This window comes from Lissotriton helveticus, chromosome 8 (assembly GCF_964261635.1).
Source record: "Lissotriton helveticus chromosome 8, aLisHel1.1, whole genome shotgun sequence".
NCBI classification, from domain to species: domain Eukaryota; kingdom Metazoa; phylum Chordata; class Amphibia; order Caudata; family Salamandridae; genus Lissotriton; species Lissotriton helveticus.
The window spans coordinates 976135925-976151360 of NC_136069.1; the positions used below are offsets into that span (position 1 = coordinate 976135925).

At 51.8% G+C, this 15436-nt stretch overlaps 1 protein-coding gene across 1 annotated transcript in view; it reads left to right on the top strand.

Annotated features, from left to right (window-relative positions):
* The window catches only part of LOC144773041 (von Willebrand factor A domain-containing protein 5A-like), a 584045-nt gene that overhangs the window by 334362 nt on the left and 234247 nt on the right, over window positions 1–15436 (top strand). Inside the window, exons 13-15 of the mRNA XM_078657811.1 lie at window positions 3043–3146; window positions 3257–3465; window positions 4243–4353. Of these exons, the coding sequence (XP_078513937.1) occupies window positions 3043–3146; window positions 3257–3465; window positions 4243–4353 (424 nt within the window). The remainder of the gene's footprint in view (window positions 1–3042; window positions 3147–3256; window positions 3466–4242; window positions 4354–15436) is intronic.

The following is a 15436-nucleotide window of genomic DNA, read 5'->3' on the forward strand; positions in this document are numbered from 1 at the left end:
TGCATACCTTTTGCCTGTTTCTGTACCTCTCGTGCCTCTTTCTGCACCTCTATTGTTTGTTTCTGCACTTCTCTTGCTTCTTTCTACATATCTGTTGCTTCTTGTTGAACTTATCTTGCCACAACGCAAGAGGGGAGGCGTGACTGGAGGTTCCCTAGGTAACCTTACGGAAGAGTGAAGCCGCGCTGAGAGACCGGAGGAGGCCGGGAACAGCTCCAAAGAGCCCCGGTGAGTGGGGGCTGAGACGTGAGCTGTTGGTCGAGGCCAATTGTCGGTGCCTGGAGCCGTGTTGGTGCTGCTGAGGCACGTGTAGTACCAGTGCATTACTGATCTTCACAGTTCTGGGCAGCTGCAACATTTGGGCAAGTTGATGAAATTTCCTAAACAATCCTGATTTTTGGGTAGACCCAGACAACATGAGACCAAGTGCCTCCTCCTTCATTAGCACTACAAAAGCACATACCCTCAGTTTGGGGGTATATATTATGTAGAAAAGATGGAGTCCTATAAACTAACCATTTTGCATAAAATAGCATACGTCAAAATTAGCACCTCTGATTACTGTGGCGTTACGTTTTTTAATTCTGCTCCAAGTTATTCTTGGGATCTGAAAACCTTATTTTTTCCATTTATCTCGTATTTTTTCGTAAATGGTGACGGCTTTATTATCATAACCTCTTTCTGCACCTCTATTGTTTCTTTCTGCACTTCTATTGCTTCTTTCTACATATCTGTTGCTTTTTGCTGTACTTCTCTTGCCTCTCTCTGTACCCCTCCTGCCTCTTTCTGCACCACTGTTGATTCTTTCTACACTTCTCTTGCTTCTTCTACATATCTGTTGCTTTTTGCTGTACTTCTCTTGCCTCTTTCTGCACCCCTCTTGCCTCTTTCTGCACCACTGTGGATTCTTTCTGCACTTCTCCTGCTTCTTTCAGCACCTTTCTCACTTCTTTCTGCAACCCTCTTTCACCTTTCTACATCCTCTTCCCCCATACTGCACATCTCTTGCCTCTTTCTGCACCTCTCTTGCCTACTTCTGCACCCCAGTTCTCTCTTTCTGTACATCTCTTGCCTGTTTCTGCACCTCTCTTGCCTCTTTCTGCATTTCTCTTGCCTCTTCTACATAACTGTTTCTTCTTGTTGCACTTCTCTTGCCTTTTTCTGCACCACTGTTGATTCTTTCTGCACTTCTCTTACTTCTTTCTACATATCTGTTGCTTCTTGCTACACTTATCCTGCTTCTTTCTGTACCCCTCTTGCCTCTTTCTGCATCACTGTTGATTCTTTCTGCACTTCTCCTGCTTCTCTCAGCACCTCTCTTAATTCTTTCTGGAACCCTCTTGTCCCTTTCTATATCCTTTTCCCTATTTCTGCACATCTCTTGCCTCTTTCTTCACCTCTCTTGCCTCCTTCCTCACCTCTCTTGCCTCCTTCTGTATCCCAGTTTCCTCTTTCTGCATATCTTTTGCCTGTTTCTGTACCTCTCGTGCCTCTTTCTGCACCTCTATTGTTTGTTTCTGCACTTCTCTTGCTTCTTTCTACATATCTGTTGCTTCTTGTTGAACTTATCTTGCCACAACGCAAGAGGGGAGGCGTGACTGGAGGTTCCCTAGGTAACCTTACGGAAGAGTGAAGCCGCGCTGAGAGACCGGAGGAGGCCGGGAACAGCTCCAAAGAGCCCCGGTGAGTGGGGGCTGAGACGTGAGCTGTTGGTCGAGGCACATTGTCGGTGCCTGGAGCCGTGTTGGTGCTGCTGAGGCACGTGTAGTACCAGTGCATTACTGATCTTCACAGTTCTGGGCAGCTGCAACATTTGGGCAAGTTGATGATAAGAGTCCCGCAGTGGGGCTCCAGTGGCACCATTGGTGCCAGTGCTAATTTTTTGCCACAGCTGCAGCTGCAGAGCGGGCAGCTGCAACGACGGGACATATTATTTTTAGTGCCAGGAAGGGGTGAGCCCCCAGCGCATTTGCGCACTGTGATTTTGCTGCAATGGCAGCTACGCCCTGACTTTCTGAACATAGGGCATTGGAGCCCTAGTGAAAGGCCAGTTGGCCTGGGGTCATTTCAGTGTTTAGGCCAAATGTCATACTGTGTTTTAGGCTAAGGTGATTTATGCCCAGCGTGTTCATGCTTCTGGTATTGAGGATAATGTGTTTATGCTGGTGATTTATTGCCTAATGTGGTTTATTCCAAATATGTTTTGTGCCTAAAGTGATGCAGACATAATGCGTTTGTTGCCCATGCTAATGCTGAGTACAGTCTTTTGCCAGTACTTACTGGTTGTGTTTTACATTTGCTACTAGTACTGTCTAAGGGTTCTGACAGTGGCCCGATTGGCCCTGTTCTGTGCACATAGTCACCTGTAAATGTTGCCTTGTGCCAGTTGGCACAGTGTATATTGTGGGATTATAATCTGATGTGTTGTGGATAATACAAAGGCTATTTTTATATAACCTTGTGTGGAGTTTCTTTTGTGGTGTGCCTAGTGTGTTGCTGCTGTGTGAGTGTGTTGCGCAAACGCTTTACACATTGCCTCTGGGATAAGCTTGACTGCTCATGCCAAGCTCCCAAGGGTGTGAGCAGGAGTTCTCTTCAGAGTGTAACTCCCTTGCCCTGACTAGATTGGTGGTTTCTGCCTGGTTTAGGCGCATGCCCTAGCCATCCAGAAGTCCCATTTTTAACATTGACCTTGTGCAGAAATAACCGGATCCATTGTACAAAGCTTGTTTAAGTTTTCTGGATTTTTGGTAACGTTTCCTGTGATAACTTTAGGACTTATTTTGCCAAGTAGGTTGTGCTGTGTTGTCATTTAGTGAACTGGTAAGAGCGTTTAAAACTCATTAAAAAAACAATAAAATATATCCGTTTCTCCTGGTCTTTCTGCTGTGTCTCTCACTTTCTTCCTTGTTACTAAACCAGGTGAATCCGCTCTACCAAATATCTCCTGCCCACATCCTCTTTGATCTTTTCATCCCACTTCACCAATTGTTTTCTGCCCCTTTCTCCCTGTGTAGCTCAATTCTCTTTTTTTCTGTGTAGAGTGACGATGTGACAGATGCTGAGGTGTCCCTTAGTTACACATTTAAGGATGAGATCTTCAAGAACACGCTACAGTTCCCTCTTCAAACAAAGAATGATAGCAGGTGATCCCTCAGTCATCCAAGTAATACCCACTTATTAGTGGCTTTCACTTCTGTGTGATGTTTTGCCTCTTTGGCCAATTAAGTAATTTATTATGTATGTTTCACTCCAGACTCACAATTCACCGACTGGCAGCAAAGAATGTACTAAGGGACATAGATCAACGAGATGAGAGTGCCTCTGAAGAAGTGAAGAAGAAAATCCTAGAGACCAGCCTTCAGTCTGGAGTTGTTTCGTCCCTTACTGCTTTTATTGCTGTCAATAAGGACCTAAAGCAGCCCATGCAGGGTCCCTTGACACAAAGAAACATCCCAGTGCCGTGTAAGGAGGAGTCTGGGGCATGCAGTTATTTTTCAAGCAGGGTGGTTTCTGGATGGAGCATGATTTTCATTATAAATGTGGATGGGTTTGCATGCCATCAAGTGAGTAAGGATGAGAGCGAGCACAGAAGAATGGCATGTTTAGGGTACTGTTCAAGCAGATGTCTGGGTGAGAGTAAGAGTATTGATGGGTTTTTGGTAGAGTAAGGCTTCCATGACATGAGGCACATGGCTGCTGTTCAGTTGCAGACTGGTACATCCATCGGACAGCTGTTTAAGAGGAAAGCATGCATTTAGCACATATTTTCAGCTTTTCACCAGTCCCAGTACCTTCTTGAAATGCTCGTGGTCTCCTTTTCAGCCCATATTCACCGTATCCAGTAGCCACCTGGAACATATTACCCATTCCTTTGTTACATCTCTGCTAGGAATCATCAGTCCTGTTTTTTTACCTATGTCTGACTTCAGTGGAGCATGTGTGCTAAGAGTTTTCAGGGGAAGCTATAGCTATAGCTGTAGCTATAGGGACTTCAAAGGAGGATTATCTATTCTGCTGATTTCTCCCGAAGGTGACCTACCTCGAAAGCCATGCCTGTGAGATTAGATCAAAGCCAGATGGCTCATCTCTTCAACAGGAGGCCATAGGTGATCAGAAACTCCTTATTCACCCTGCTCGTAAACCATAACCATAGTCACCTAAAAGGCATGAAAAAGTAAAAAAGAAAATCTTGTTTTGTGCGAAGCTTTACTTAAGTGTCTTTCTCTTTGCTGTTTTCAGATATCCAGTCAATGATGCCACGTTTTCACATGTCAGGCTTTCCAGTAGCGATGTGCTGTTCTGCGATGCCGTCTATGCCAATGATGCAATACGACACTTGTTGTAGTATAGGTAATGTGAAGGATATTTTGTGTGATGAACACTTCATGCTTTGGAATCTGTTGTTAGATGGCAAAGTTTGGCAACTAGTTTCATCTAGTATGTTTGGTGTCCTGCTTCTGCGGAACTGCATACCGTCTGGGGTTTACCGCTTTTCTGTTACTTTTTCTCTTGATGCTTTGCCAGAACAAAAATTAGAACTAAAAGTCTGCAAGCATAAACGCAGGTGATTTGTGTGTGCCTTACATGTCCCTGACCTTCACTTAAAATCAACTTGAGGTGTAGGAGACAAGTGGCTTTCTGTCTTCATAGTAAACTGCAAGTGATCTTCATTGCTGCATTACTACACATGCCTCTGGATTGTGCTATTACTAGTACACAGTTTGAATAGGCAACCTTTGAAACCATTAATGGCTACACAGTCTGTATGCAGAACTATGGAGTAGTGTCTTTGTAATACTTTAATAAACTAACACTTGTCCTGCCTTTTTTCTTACTAACGCTCCAGTGCTTCTGATGTCTCTCTCTAATAGCACAGGAGAATGTCACATTGGGGCACACCAGGAGGTGAGGGGGGGGGGAAGCACTGACACAGACACCAAAGTTAGTGTGATAAAGGCCGCTTTATTGGACTCGGGTGCACCTAAACAACAACCCACCTGGCCTTTGCCGAACAAAACTACTGCTCACTAAATAACAACTGCCTGACAGCCCCCCACCCCCACCCCTAAAAATAACCCCAACATTGCAACTTGAAATGCAAACATCCGCTCAGCCACCTACCCCCTACCCACCGACTGAATGACCACAGTCACCTCAATGACCTCAACCCCCGCCTACCAATACAGCCCCAGGCCTCCATCAAATATCCCCCTATTCCTTAGGAAAGCGCCAACACATAACAGCACCTGTTCCAGCGACACCACAACTCTGAAAACCTATCTCCAGTGCACCATCGCCCAACAAAACTCCACGCAGCCCCGTAGGAAAAAAACTCTTAAGCAAAAAACCCCGGGACCCCCCTTCCCGGGAACCCCACCCCCCCCTAGGGAAAAAGACAGAGGGAGGGAGGGCGGGACAACAATTTTACAGGGAAGCACACGACTGCTGTGTCACTGCACCACAAACGTGTGCAGTGACACAAAATGGCCGCTTATATGCCCCCCAGCCCAAAAGAAGCCCAACCAGCCCAACCAGCCCAGCTACGGCAACCCCCGTGGCACAAACTTCCTCCCCCCACCCTCTCCTGCTGCCCCAAACATCCCCGTGGGGGCAAGCCTCCCGCTGGTCGGCTGCCCCCCCAAATCCCCATTGGGGCACACCAGGAGGTGAGGGGGGGGGGAAGCACTGACACAGACGCCAAAATTAGTGTGATAAAGGCCGCTTTTCCCCCTATTCCTTAGGAAAGCGCCACTCGGAAGTCGCTTACGACTTTCGAACCCCCCCCCCCCTAGGACTCCAGCCTCCTGGGATACCTGAGCACCCCCAACGCCCCATCCAACGCCTCTTTCAACTGCACTATGTACAATTCCATGCCATACCTAAATAGGTGGACCCCATCCTCCCTGAAAAAGTACACTGCACCGTAGTGCAAGTCCGGGTGCTCCATCCTCCCCACCCCCTCCCTGGCACAAAAGTCTCTCATTTCCCGGTTAATCTTTCTCCGAGCCCTGTCTATAGCTCCTGGGCGCTCAGCTCCCCTCCACACCCTCCTGGGGATAAACTCGGACCAGATCACATAACAGCCTGCCCATTGCCGTTTTATTTCCTTCAGGTCCCTTATCATTTGTTTTACCAAAGCCAGCCCCTTGCACTGCACCAAGTCGTTTTCCCCCAGATGAATCACTACTACATCCGGGCAAACGCCCCCCCTGACCACCGTATTCAACAAAGGCAACAGCTCATGCCAACGTCTACCCCCTTTTCCCCTCCAGTGACAACGATACAGTCCTGCATCCAATCCCAAATTGAGTGAATGATGTCTTTCCCACTCTGCCTGCTCAGCCCGCTTGATAAAAGTGTCCCACAATATATAAATTCAAAACAGCCACCTCCGGCCCCGCCACAGCACCTGCAAAGAGACACATATTAAAAGTCGGAATTCAAATCGACGACACCCCATCCGCCTCCCGCAGCCTCACGTACGTCCGATAGCAATCCGACTTCCACCTTCCCAGCCTCTGTATCTCCTCCTTCCCCCAGCCTCTACGCGCCGCCTCCGTTGCCGCCCCGATCCGGAAGGAATGCGTCCCGAAAGCTAGGGGGTCCTCACCCATGTACCGGAGGGCGTGCCGCAGAACACACAACGACTGAGCCGCCGTCACCCTGTCACCCCCGACCAAACACCTCCCCCTCCTTCTCGCACCGGTTCGTCATCAGCCGCCTTCCCCACGCTGCGGGACACACACACTCCCGACCGCCCGGGCCCAACACCACCCAAGTTCCGACCCCCCGTTGGTCCGTTTTTGAGCGACGCAGCCACACCGCCACCTCCCGAGCTCGCAACTCCACATCGTCCCACACCACCCCCCGCTCCCCCTTCGTGCCCAGCAACTCCGACCATCGAAACGCTCCAAAAAACAGCCAGGCCATCAGGGTGGAGAACCGCACCGTCTCACCCCCGTCCCTGCACACCTCCGGCAGCGCGCCAATGATTCGTGCCCAACAGCGCCACCGTGATGGGGCGTCGCAACCGCACCTTCGCTCCCCTCTCCCTCGCCCACCCTTCCAGCAACCGGGTCCCCAGTTCCCCCGCCGACGGAGAGTAACCCCACCACAACTTCCCCATAAAAGCCACCGCCGACAACTTGTCCGCAATAGTCACCCGCGACACTTCCATGTAGACACCGCCACTGACTTCTTCACCAGCTGAAAGACCCTGGCTCGCCCACCGACCACATCTCTCTCGGCACCGGCGTCCTGACCTCCTCCGCCACCGTGGCTAGCCCATGGAACCTCTCCCACTGTGAATGAGACAAAGCATCCGCAATGTCATTGTCCACACCTGGAACATGGCGCGCCTGAAACAGGATGTCATTCTCCAAACAACGTAACACAAACACCCTCATCAACTTCAGCACCTGCGGGTCCCGGGCCGATTGCCGATTCACCACCTGCACGACCGCCATGTTGTCCACCCGAAACAACACCCGCTTGTGCGCCAGTTCACCCGACCACACTGTGACCGCCACCACCAACGGGAACAACTCCAAAAACGCAATGCTCCGCCCTCCCGCTTCCCATGGCGCTGGCCACTGCTCCGCGCACCATTTCCCATTCCAGTACAGGCCGAAACCGCCGCCGCCCGCCGCATCCGAGTACATGGTGACGTCCCACTCCCAATCCTCCGCCGGCGCCATAGGCACTCCATTTAACGTTTCCAGGAATGCCCGCCACATGCACAGATCCTCCTTCATCCCTGCCGACAAGCGCAAATGGTGATGAGGCAATGACAAATCGGACAACGCCAAACCCAACCGCCGGCAGAACGTTAGACCCGCCCGCACCACGCGACAAGCAAAATTCAAATGCCCCAACAGCACCTGCACGTCCCGCACCATCACTCTCTTTGCCAACATGCCCTCCACCAAAACCAGCATGGCCGACTTCTTGTCATCCGGTAGGCGTGCTTCCATGGCGTCCGAGTCGAGCTCAATACCGAGAAAGGACAACACCGTACTGGGACCGTACGTATTCTCTGGTGCCAGGGGAACACCGAAATCCCCCATCAACCCGGCCAAACCGTCCAGCAGCCGCTGGCAGTCCGCCGTTCCGGGCCGCCCCACCAGGAAAAAGTCATCCAGGTAGTGCGTCACTGACTCCGAGTCTGTGCGCCTGGAAAAAACCCACTGCAGGAAGGAACTGAAACGCTCAAATAGCGAGCATGAAATGGAACACCCCATCGGCAGCGCCTTGTCCACAAAAATGAGTCCCTCAAACTGAATCCCCAGCAACTGGTGATCCGCCGGGTGGACCGGAAGGAGTCGAAATGCCGACTTGACATCGCATTTTGCCATCAGAGCGCCTCTCCCTGCCGCCGTAACGAGCCTCCGCGCGACGTCCACCGAGGAGTAGGTCACCGACGCCAATTCCGCCGAGATGTAGGCATTGACCGACTCCCCCTCCGGCCACGACAGATGTTGTATCAGCCGGAATTGCCCTTCCTCCTTCTTGGGCACCACCCCAATGGGGGAGATAATCAAGCCAGGCAGCGGCGGCTCCATGAACGGGCCCGCCATCCTCCCTTCCTTGACCTCCTTGAACAACTTCTCCCTCACAATACCCTTGTGTGCGTTCACAGACTTCAGATTGTCCGCCCAGTGAGCAATCCGGGGGCCCTCATAGCCCAGCCGAAACCCCTCCCGAAAACCTCGACGCAGCACCTCAGCATCCTCCGCCCGCGGATATGCCGCCAGCCATGGCTCCATCTGCCCCAACCTAACCGGCGTATGAGCCTTTGCCCAGAGCACCGGCTCCCGCCCCCCCCCCCCCCCCCCTCCACCCTCCCTTCCTCCAACCTGTTCCCCCCGGACCGGGGCCCCCCTTGCGCGGTCTGCCGTCCCGGTGGGCCTCCAAGCCCTCAGCAGCGCAGCACTGGGTGCCACCGCCCGCATGTCGAGCACTCGTGCCGGAAACGGCATGCCGCCCTGCCGCACGCTCCTCTATTAAAGTCCCAGCAGGCCCCGACCCCGGGCTGGCTGCCAGATTCCCCCTGCCCCACCCCCCCACGGGTGGAGTGGGCTGCAAAGGGGGGCGGCACCAGCGGAAGCCCGCTGGCCGTGTATATGGTCCGGCCAAACATGGCCCCGCCCATCGTCTGCTGGTACGAATCCGAATCCAGCTCTCCCCATTGCGCCTCCTGGTCCGCGGCCATGCGCGCCCGGAATTCCTCATAATGTGACCACGCGAACCCGCTGTACGTCATCTGCGCTCGCCGCACCACGTCCATGTATTTGAAAAGCGCGACGGACCGGTCCGGGAACTTCTCGCAATAAACGCTCGCGTATATTAGGAAAGCTGCAGACCAGTTATCTAGCGTCAGCGGCACCTTCGGGCGCCTAGCCAACTCGTGCTCTTCCTCCTTCGACCCCTCCTTAGACGTCAACTCCCTGTGGAGAAGCTTCAAGATGTCAATGTACTCCCCCTTCCATATCTTTTCCTTCGTCGCCATCGAAAGGTGCGCCCCCAGCGGCTTAGTCAGCCCCATGTACGGTAACTTACGCACCGGCACCACACAACTCTCCTTCCCTCCACCCGCAGGGTCCGTCCCACTGACCGCCGCCGACCCGCCATGCTCGCCTGGCCCGTCGCCACCCGCCGCCGCGCCGTCAGTGCCACACCCGCGTCCTGCACATACCGTCCCCGCCGCCACCCATCGTCCCCCCCCCACCCCCACCGAAACCTGCACACAGCGCCGCTTGCCACTCCCCGCTCCGATGAAATGCTCTGTTGTACGGTCAGCTTATTTATCTCACAGGTTTTCTCGCTGTAACATAACCCGCATATTTAACATAGGAGTCCTCCTATATAATGTGACTGCAACTGACTCTGAAGCACTTTCAGTAACACACAGGCAGTCCCAAGTATCTTAGGCATTCTCTTCTCTGCTATATTACGTGTATTTCACATTTAAGCATTGTCAGTCTTAGATGGTGTCTGTAATACTCAAAGAGTCTGACGTTCTTGCAGCTGTTCCAAGAGACCGCGAAGAAGAGCATGCCAGAGTCTTGACGTGTTCGGAGGAGGGGGGGCCACTTGCTGAATGACAGACATTGTTGGACAGCTTGCTGAGCTCATGGCTTGGGGTCTCCAGCTTGGATTCTTCTGGCGTGTACAGGGTTGCGGTCACCACAAGAGGTGTCCCAGGGACAATTCGGGGCCCGGGACATAAAGTGTGGTGGTGGCACTGCATAATTCAGTGTGGCGTAAAAAGATGCCATACTTAAATGACGGACTCGTTTGTCAGTCTTTGACATGCTCTCCAAACATATGTCACTAAGGATTTGATTTGGCAGACCTAGGCTTTCGTAACTCAAACTAATGCATTCAGGAAGCTGTAGTTCTGGTTCAGACCATTGAATCCAATGGACTCCTACCCCTGAACAAATGATTGTAAAGACAAATTCCGGAACGAGATAATTCCGTCCTTGGTGACAAGGTGGCATCTGGTAACCTTGAACTCGTAGAATGAAAATGTTGAACTCTAGATCCACCCTGCTCACACAGAGTCAGTGTGGAATGTTTTGTTTATCACAGTTAATGAGTGCAGGGCGAGCAGGGGCCCGTCTGTGTACATTGCAGGGGGGGCCCCTTAAAGATTCGTTACGCCACTGGCAGTGCAGTATGTTAAAAGGGAGAGGTGTGGCGCAGCGGCCAAGCCGGCTGACTCCAGAGCACAGGGCACACAGTTTGATCCCCGGCTCCGGCGGCATCTCAGCCCAGCACCATGTGACTTTGGACAATAGCTCGCTTAATCTCCCCGACGACGCCAGCGCCTTGAGACCCTTAGGGGTAATTAGTAAGCGCTTTACAAATACCGGGCTAGTTAGTTTAGTTAGTTAAAATCACACTGAACATGCCTTGTGACTGTTAGCAGAGTTGACCCTCCGAGTGAAACCAATGCAGCATGCAATCTTTGAGGCAGTAAACAATGTCCTTCCCATGTCATGTCTCATGCACTACTATTGATCACATGCTATCTACACCCCTGTCATTTAGAGTTGTGCTTATACCATTACAAGTAGTGGTGTGTGAAATCCAAAATAATTGGTTTTCACAAAAGTACGCCAATACAAGGAAAATTGCATAAAACGATATGTAATTACATGAAATGCAAACCCAGCTCTTAGTGGTATATTTTAGCTAAAAATGCATTGATGTATCCATTTTGGATTTTAGAATGGATTTTGCGCCAAAAAATAGCGCTACAAATGCTGCAATAACATTCACTCAAGTTCTGGTCATTCGTGTTGTTCCCACTCTACAACTTTCCTACGAGCATGATGTAATTGCACAGCGTGGCGTAATGGCATTGCGGGTGCGCAAAAAACCCAATGAAATCTCATTTCAGTGGCATGCCCAGATGTTGGGAGGATCGGGATGGTGTTACCTGCAAATCATGAGGCAATTTGTCCCAAGAGGCAAGTTCAAACAGCATTTCAAAATGCAGCCACTAAGAAAGGTACTGGCCAAAAAGAGCGAGTTCTACAGCAGAATTTATAAAAATGATGACGTTTTGTTAAATAATTGAAGTGCAATACAGTAATTAGAAAAATGCAAATGCATAAAGTACATAGAAATCATTTGCCATGAAGGCTCTCAGTAATGGAAAATACAAAATAATTGCCAAAATCAGAAATAGACTAAGTTTTAAATCAATGAAAAACCATACAGCATCCTTCGATGCTCAGGAAATGTCTTCTGGCTCCTCCGCAAACAGCCCACAACAACGCTGCGCGGCGAGCGAGGAGCGGGGAGACCACAAGACCCAGGATACCTAGCGGCGGAAGCCGCCTCCGCCCTCACCGCGCCCGGAGGCGCATAAATCACAGCTGAGCCCTGCGTCGCGGGATCACGCGCGGGTCGCGCCGGGTTAAGCCCGGGACAAGGGCGGGGCCGTCGCAGGCCAGAGGAGGCCACCCCCTTAACGTGTATTGAATTGCAGGCGTATCTGTATGTGTAGGACGTAAACATGGTATGTTTGCTTCACTGTTGGTATTCGTCTTGTGTTTATCAAGTAACCTTAGATTTAATAATCATGGCACCTCGCCTTGAGAAGGGGAGGAAGATTGTGCCGAACAACGTAGGGGGTAGCGTTACCAGGACACTAGACAACTTCATAACCAGAGCAGCGGTTGTCTTAGAATGTGAAATAGCCCTTACCAAAAAGCGACTATCACTAGAACTACTTAGCTCAAAGCGGTCATCATTGGGTAACATCAAGAACGCTGTAACTCCAGAGCATTTAGATAGCCAGAGATCTGTAGGATGCGCTCTAGTCTATGAGCGTGAACGCGATGACGCGTCACGCCATAGACAGGAGCGCGAAGGGCGCGCATGCGCAGTAGGCGCCAGTTTGGAGGCGCGAAAGCGGGGATAACGGAGCTGGCGACCGGAGCAGTCGTGTTAGACGCTCGGCGCCCTCTTGCTTGAGATTTACCTATATATATATAATTGAAATAAAGACAAGTAACTCACCACCTGGACTCTGTGCATATGTGGGGAACAGGATAACATTACATTGGCGACGAGGCTGGGACCACGAACACCAGGCACTTCAGGGTCAGGAGCTGACCCCCCAGGACAGCCCCATATTTACAACAGCAGGACACAGCAACAGAAAATCCAGGAATAAATGAGCAGAGGGCGTGGCAGCAGCTGAAACAACCACGGAAATCCACCTGAGCCTGCTCCAACAACCAGGTCAGTGCTGGGCTAGGAAAAGGGAGCATAGCCAGCACCCTGGCAGCCAAGGGCATTGACCCCAAGTCAGAGGAAGGGGCGCAAACGGACGACCCCACACAGACCAGAAGGGATAGCACGCCGGGCAGTCCCAGAGGGCAAGGGAACACGGCAGAGAGTGCGGGAGCATCCGGTGGACTCAGTCAACACAGTGCCCAGGGGGTAGACCCCAGAGGTGAAGCCAGAATGGCAAATCAAGCGTCTGCTCTGATGGCCCCAGTCCCATTCCTGCCTAGACCGGGCGAACCGCAGTTAAAATGGGAGGACTGGAAGGATTATTTTCAAAACTATATAGAGGCACTCGAAGATGAGAATGAAGGGGAATTCACCTCGGAAAGGAAGAAGAGACTACTGCTCCACAACCTGGGCCCGGAAGGGGTGAGAGTGTTCAAGAATCTGGTGCCCAAGGAGAGGGGAGTGAATGAGACAGATGTCTTCAAAAACGCCCTGGATGACCTGGACAGCCACTACCGCCCAGCGGTTTGTGTCTCCATAGACAGGTATAATTTCCAGCAGCGGAAGCAGGAGGCTGGTGAGTCGATTGATGATTACGTGGCGGCGCTCCGACGCCTGGCCATCACGTGCCAGTATGGAGGGCTTCAGGAAGAATATATAAAAGACCAAATTGTTATGCACACCACGTGCAGGTCGGTCCAGGACAAACTGTGGGCGCAGAGCGAGACGTCCCTTAAAGAAGTGGTGGCGATGGTCAAAAAGGCTGAAATGTCACGACGCGGTGCGGAGGCAGCAAAACGGGAGAACGCGCCGAGGCAAATGGTGAACAAGATAGAAGATGCACCCCAGCCTGGGAGAGCCAAGGGAGGATATGGAGATCAGAGGAAGGACTTGAGATGGACAGGGAAGCAGGCAGGCCGCCCTAGTACAGACAACAAGTTTGCGTGTTATAGATGTGGCAGCACGGCACATTCGGCGCAGGATAAACGCTGTCCCGCGTTTCGCGCCAGATACTCATTTTGCGGCCTGGTCGGCCATTTTGAGAAAGTCTGCCGCAAAAAGGGGAAGAAATCCACGGTCAAGTGCGTCGAAGCGGCAGCAGCCGACGTCAGCGAGGAGGACGATTTGGATGACGACGACTTGGTGTTGTGCATCGAGGACCAGGTACTTGAGGTGACGGGGAAGCGAAGAGACAAGCCTCGCACGGACATGCTGATAGGGGGAGTGAAGGTACACGTGGCCGTCGACTCAGGATCTCCTTGGACCATCGTGCAAAGGTCCATATGGGAGGAAGACTTTGTGCCTGTAGTGGGGCCAGACCTATGGCCACCGGACATCAGACCCATCTCGTACACGGAAAATGCCATTCCTTTGGTGGGGTGTCGAGACTTCAACTTCGAATTTAGAGGGAGGTCAGCCACGTGCACCCTGTATATAGCGGAGAGAGGACCTTCAGTGCTGGGGTGGAGAGATGCAGGCGATCTGGGGATCATACTCAACCCGGGAGGTAAGGAACAGATTCTCTTGACAGACGAGTGGCCCCTCACGAGAGAGGAAGATTGGAAGTCGGCATACCCCAAAGTTTTCGACGGATCAGTGGGAAAACTGGACAAGTTTGTTCACAAAATGGTCCTCAAGGAGGGTGCAGTACCGGTGGTGCATAAAGTCAGGAACATTCCCATATCCACCAGCGGAGCAGTACAACAGGAACTCCGGAGGCTAGAAGAGCAAGGTGTCATAGAGCCGGTGGATAGTGCAGAGTGGCTATCCCCCTTGGTCGTGGTCAAGAAGCCAAATGGGCAGGTACGGCTCTGCGTTGACCTCCGCGAGCTCAACAAAAGTCTCATCGTGGAAAAGTTTCCCCTTCCCAGAATCGAGGAGATGCTCGCCAAGACCAAAGGTGTGACGCACTTTTCCACCATCGATCTCACGTCTGCGTACTACCAGATAGAGCTGCATCCCTCGAGCAAGAAGTACACCGCTTTCATCACTCCATTTGGGTGCTACCAGTTCCGGAGGATGCCCTTTGGCCTGGCATCCGCAGCGGCTGTTTTTCAGAAGCTGATGCACCGCTTGTTCAAGGACATTCCTGGAGTACAATACTTTCAGGATGACATCTTGGTGATGGGCTCGTCAAAAGGTGATCACGACAGGAAGTTGCGGAGCGTGCTGGAAGTGTTGCAGAACAGAGGGCTAACGGCGGAATGGAGTAAGTGCAAGATAGGGACCCATTCGGTGACATACTTGGGGCATGAGATCAGCACGAGCGGAATTTCACCCAAGGAACGAAATGTGACGGCCATAAAGGAGGCGAAGGCACCCAGCTCCAAGGAGGAGGTGAGGTCGTTCCTGGGAATGGCCGAGTATTATAGTAAATTCGTGAGACACTTTGCCACCCGGACATACAGAATGCGACAACTCATCAGAGACAAGACCAAGTTTGAGTGGGACGCAGAGGCGCAAGAGGAGTTTGACACCATCAAGACCTGCATTAGTCAAGCTATTCCGTTGCAAGGGTTCGTTCCATCGGGCCAGACCGTGGTAACCACCGATGCCAGTGACAAGGGCTTGGGGGCGGTCTTGGCTCAAGTGAGAGATGATGGGGCCACTGAGACGATCTGCTTCGCGTCCCGTGCGCTGTCTCCGACGGAGCAACGATACAGCGTAATCGAGAAAGAGA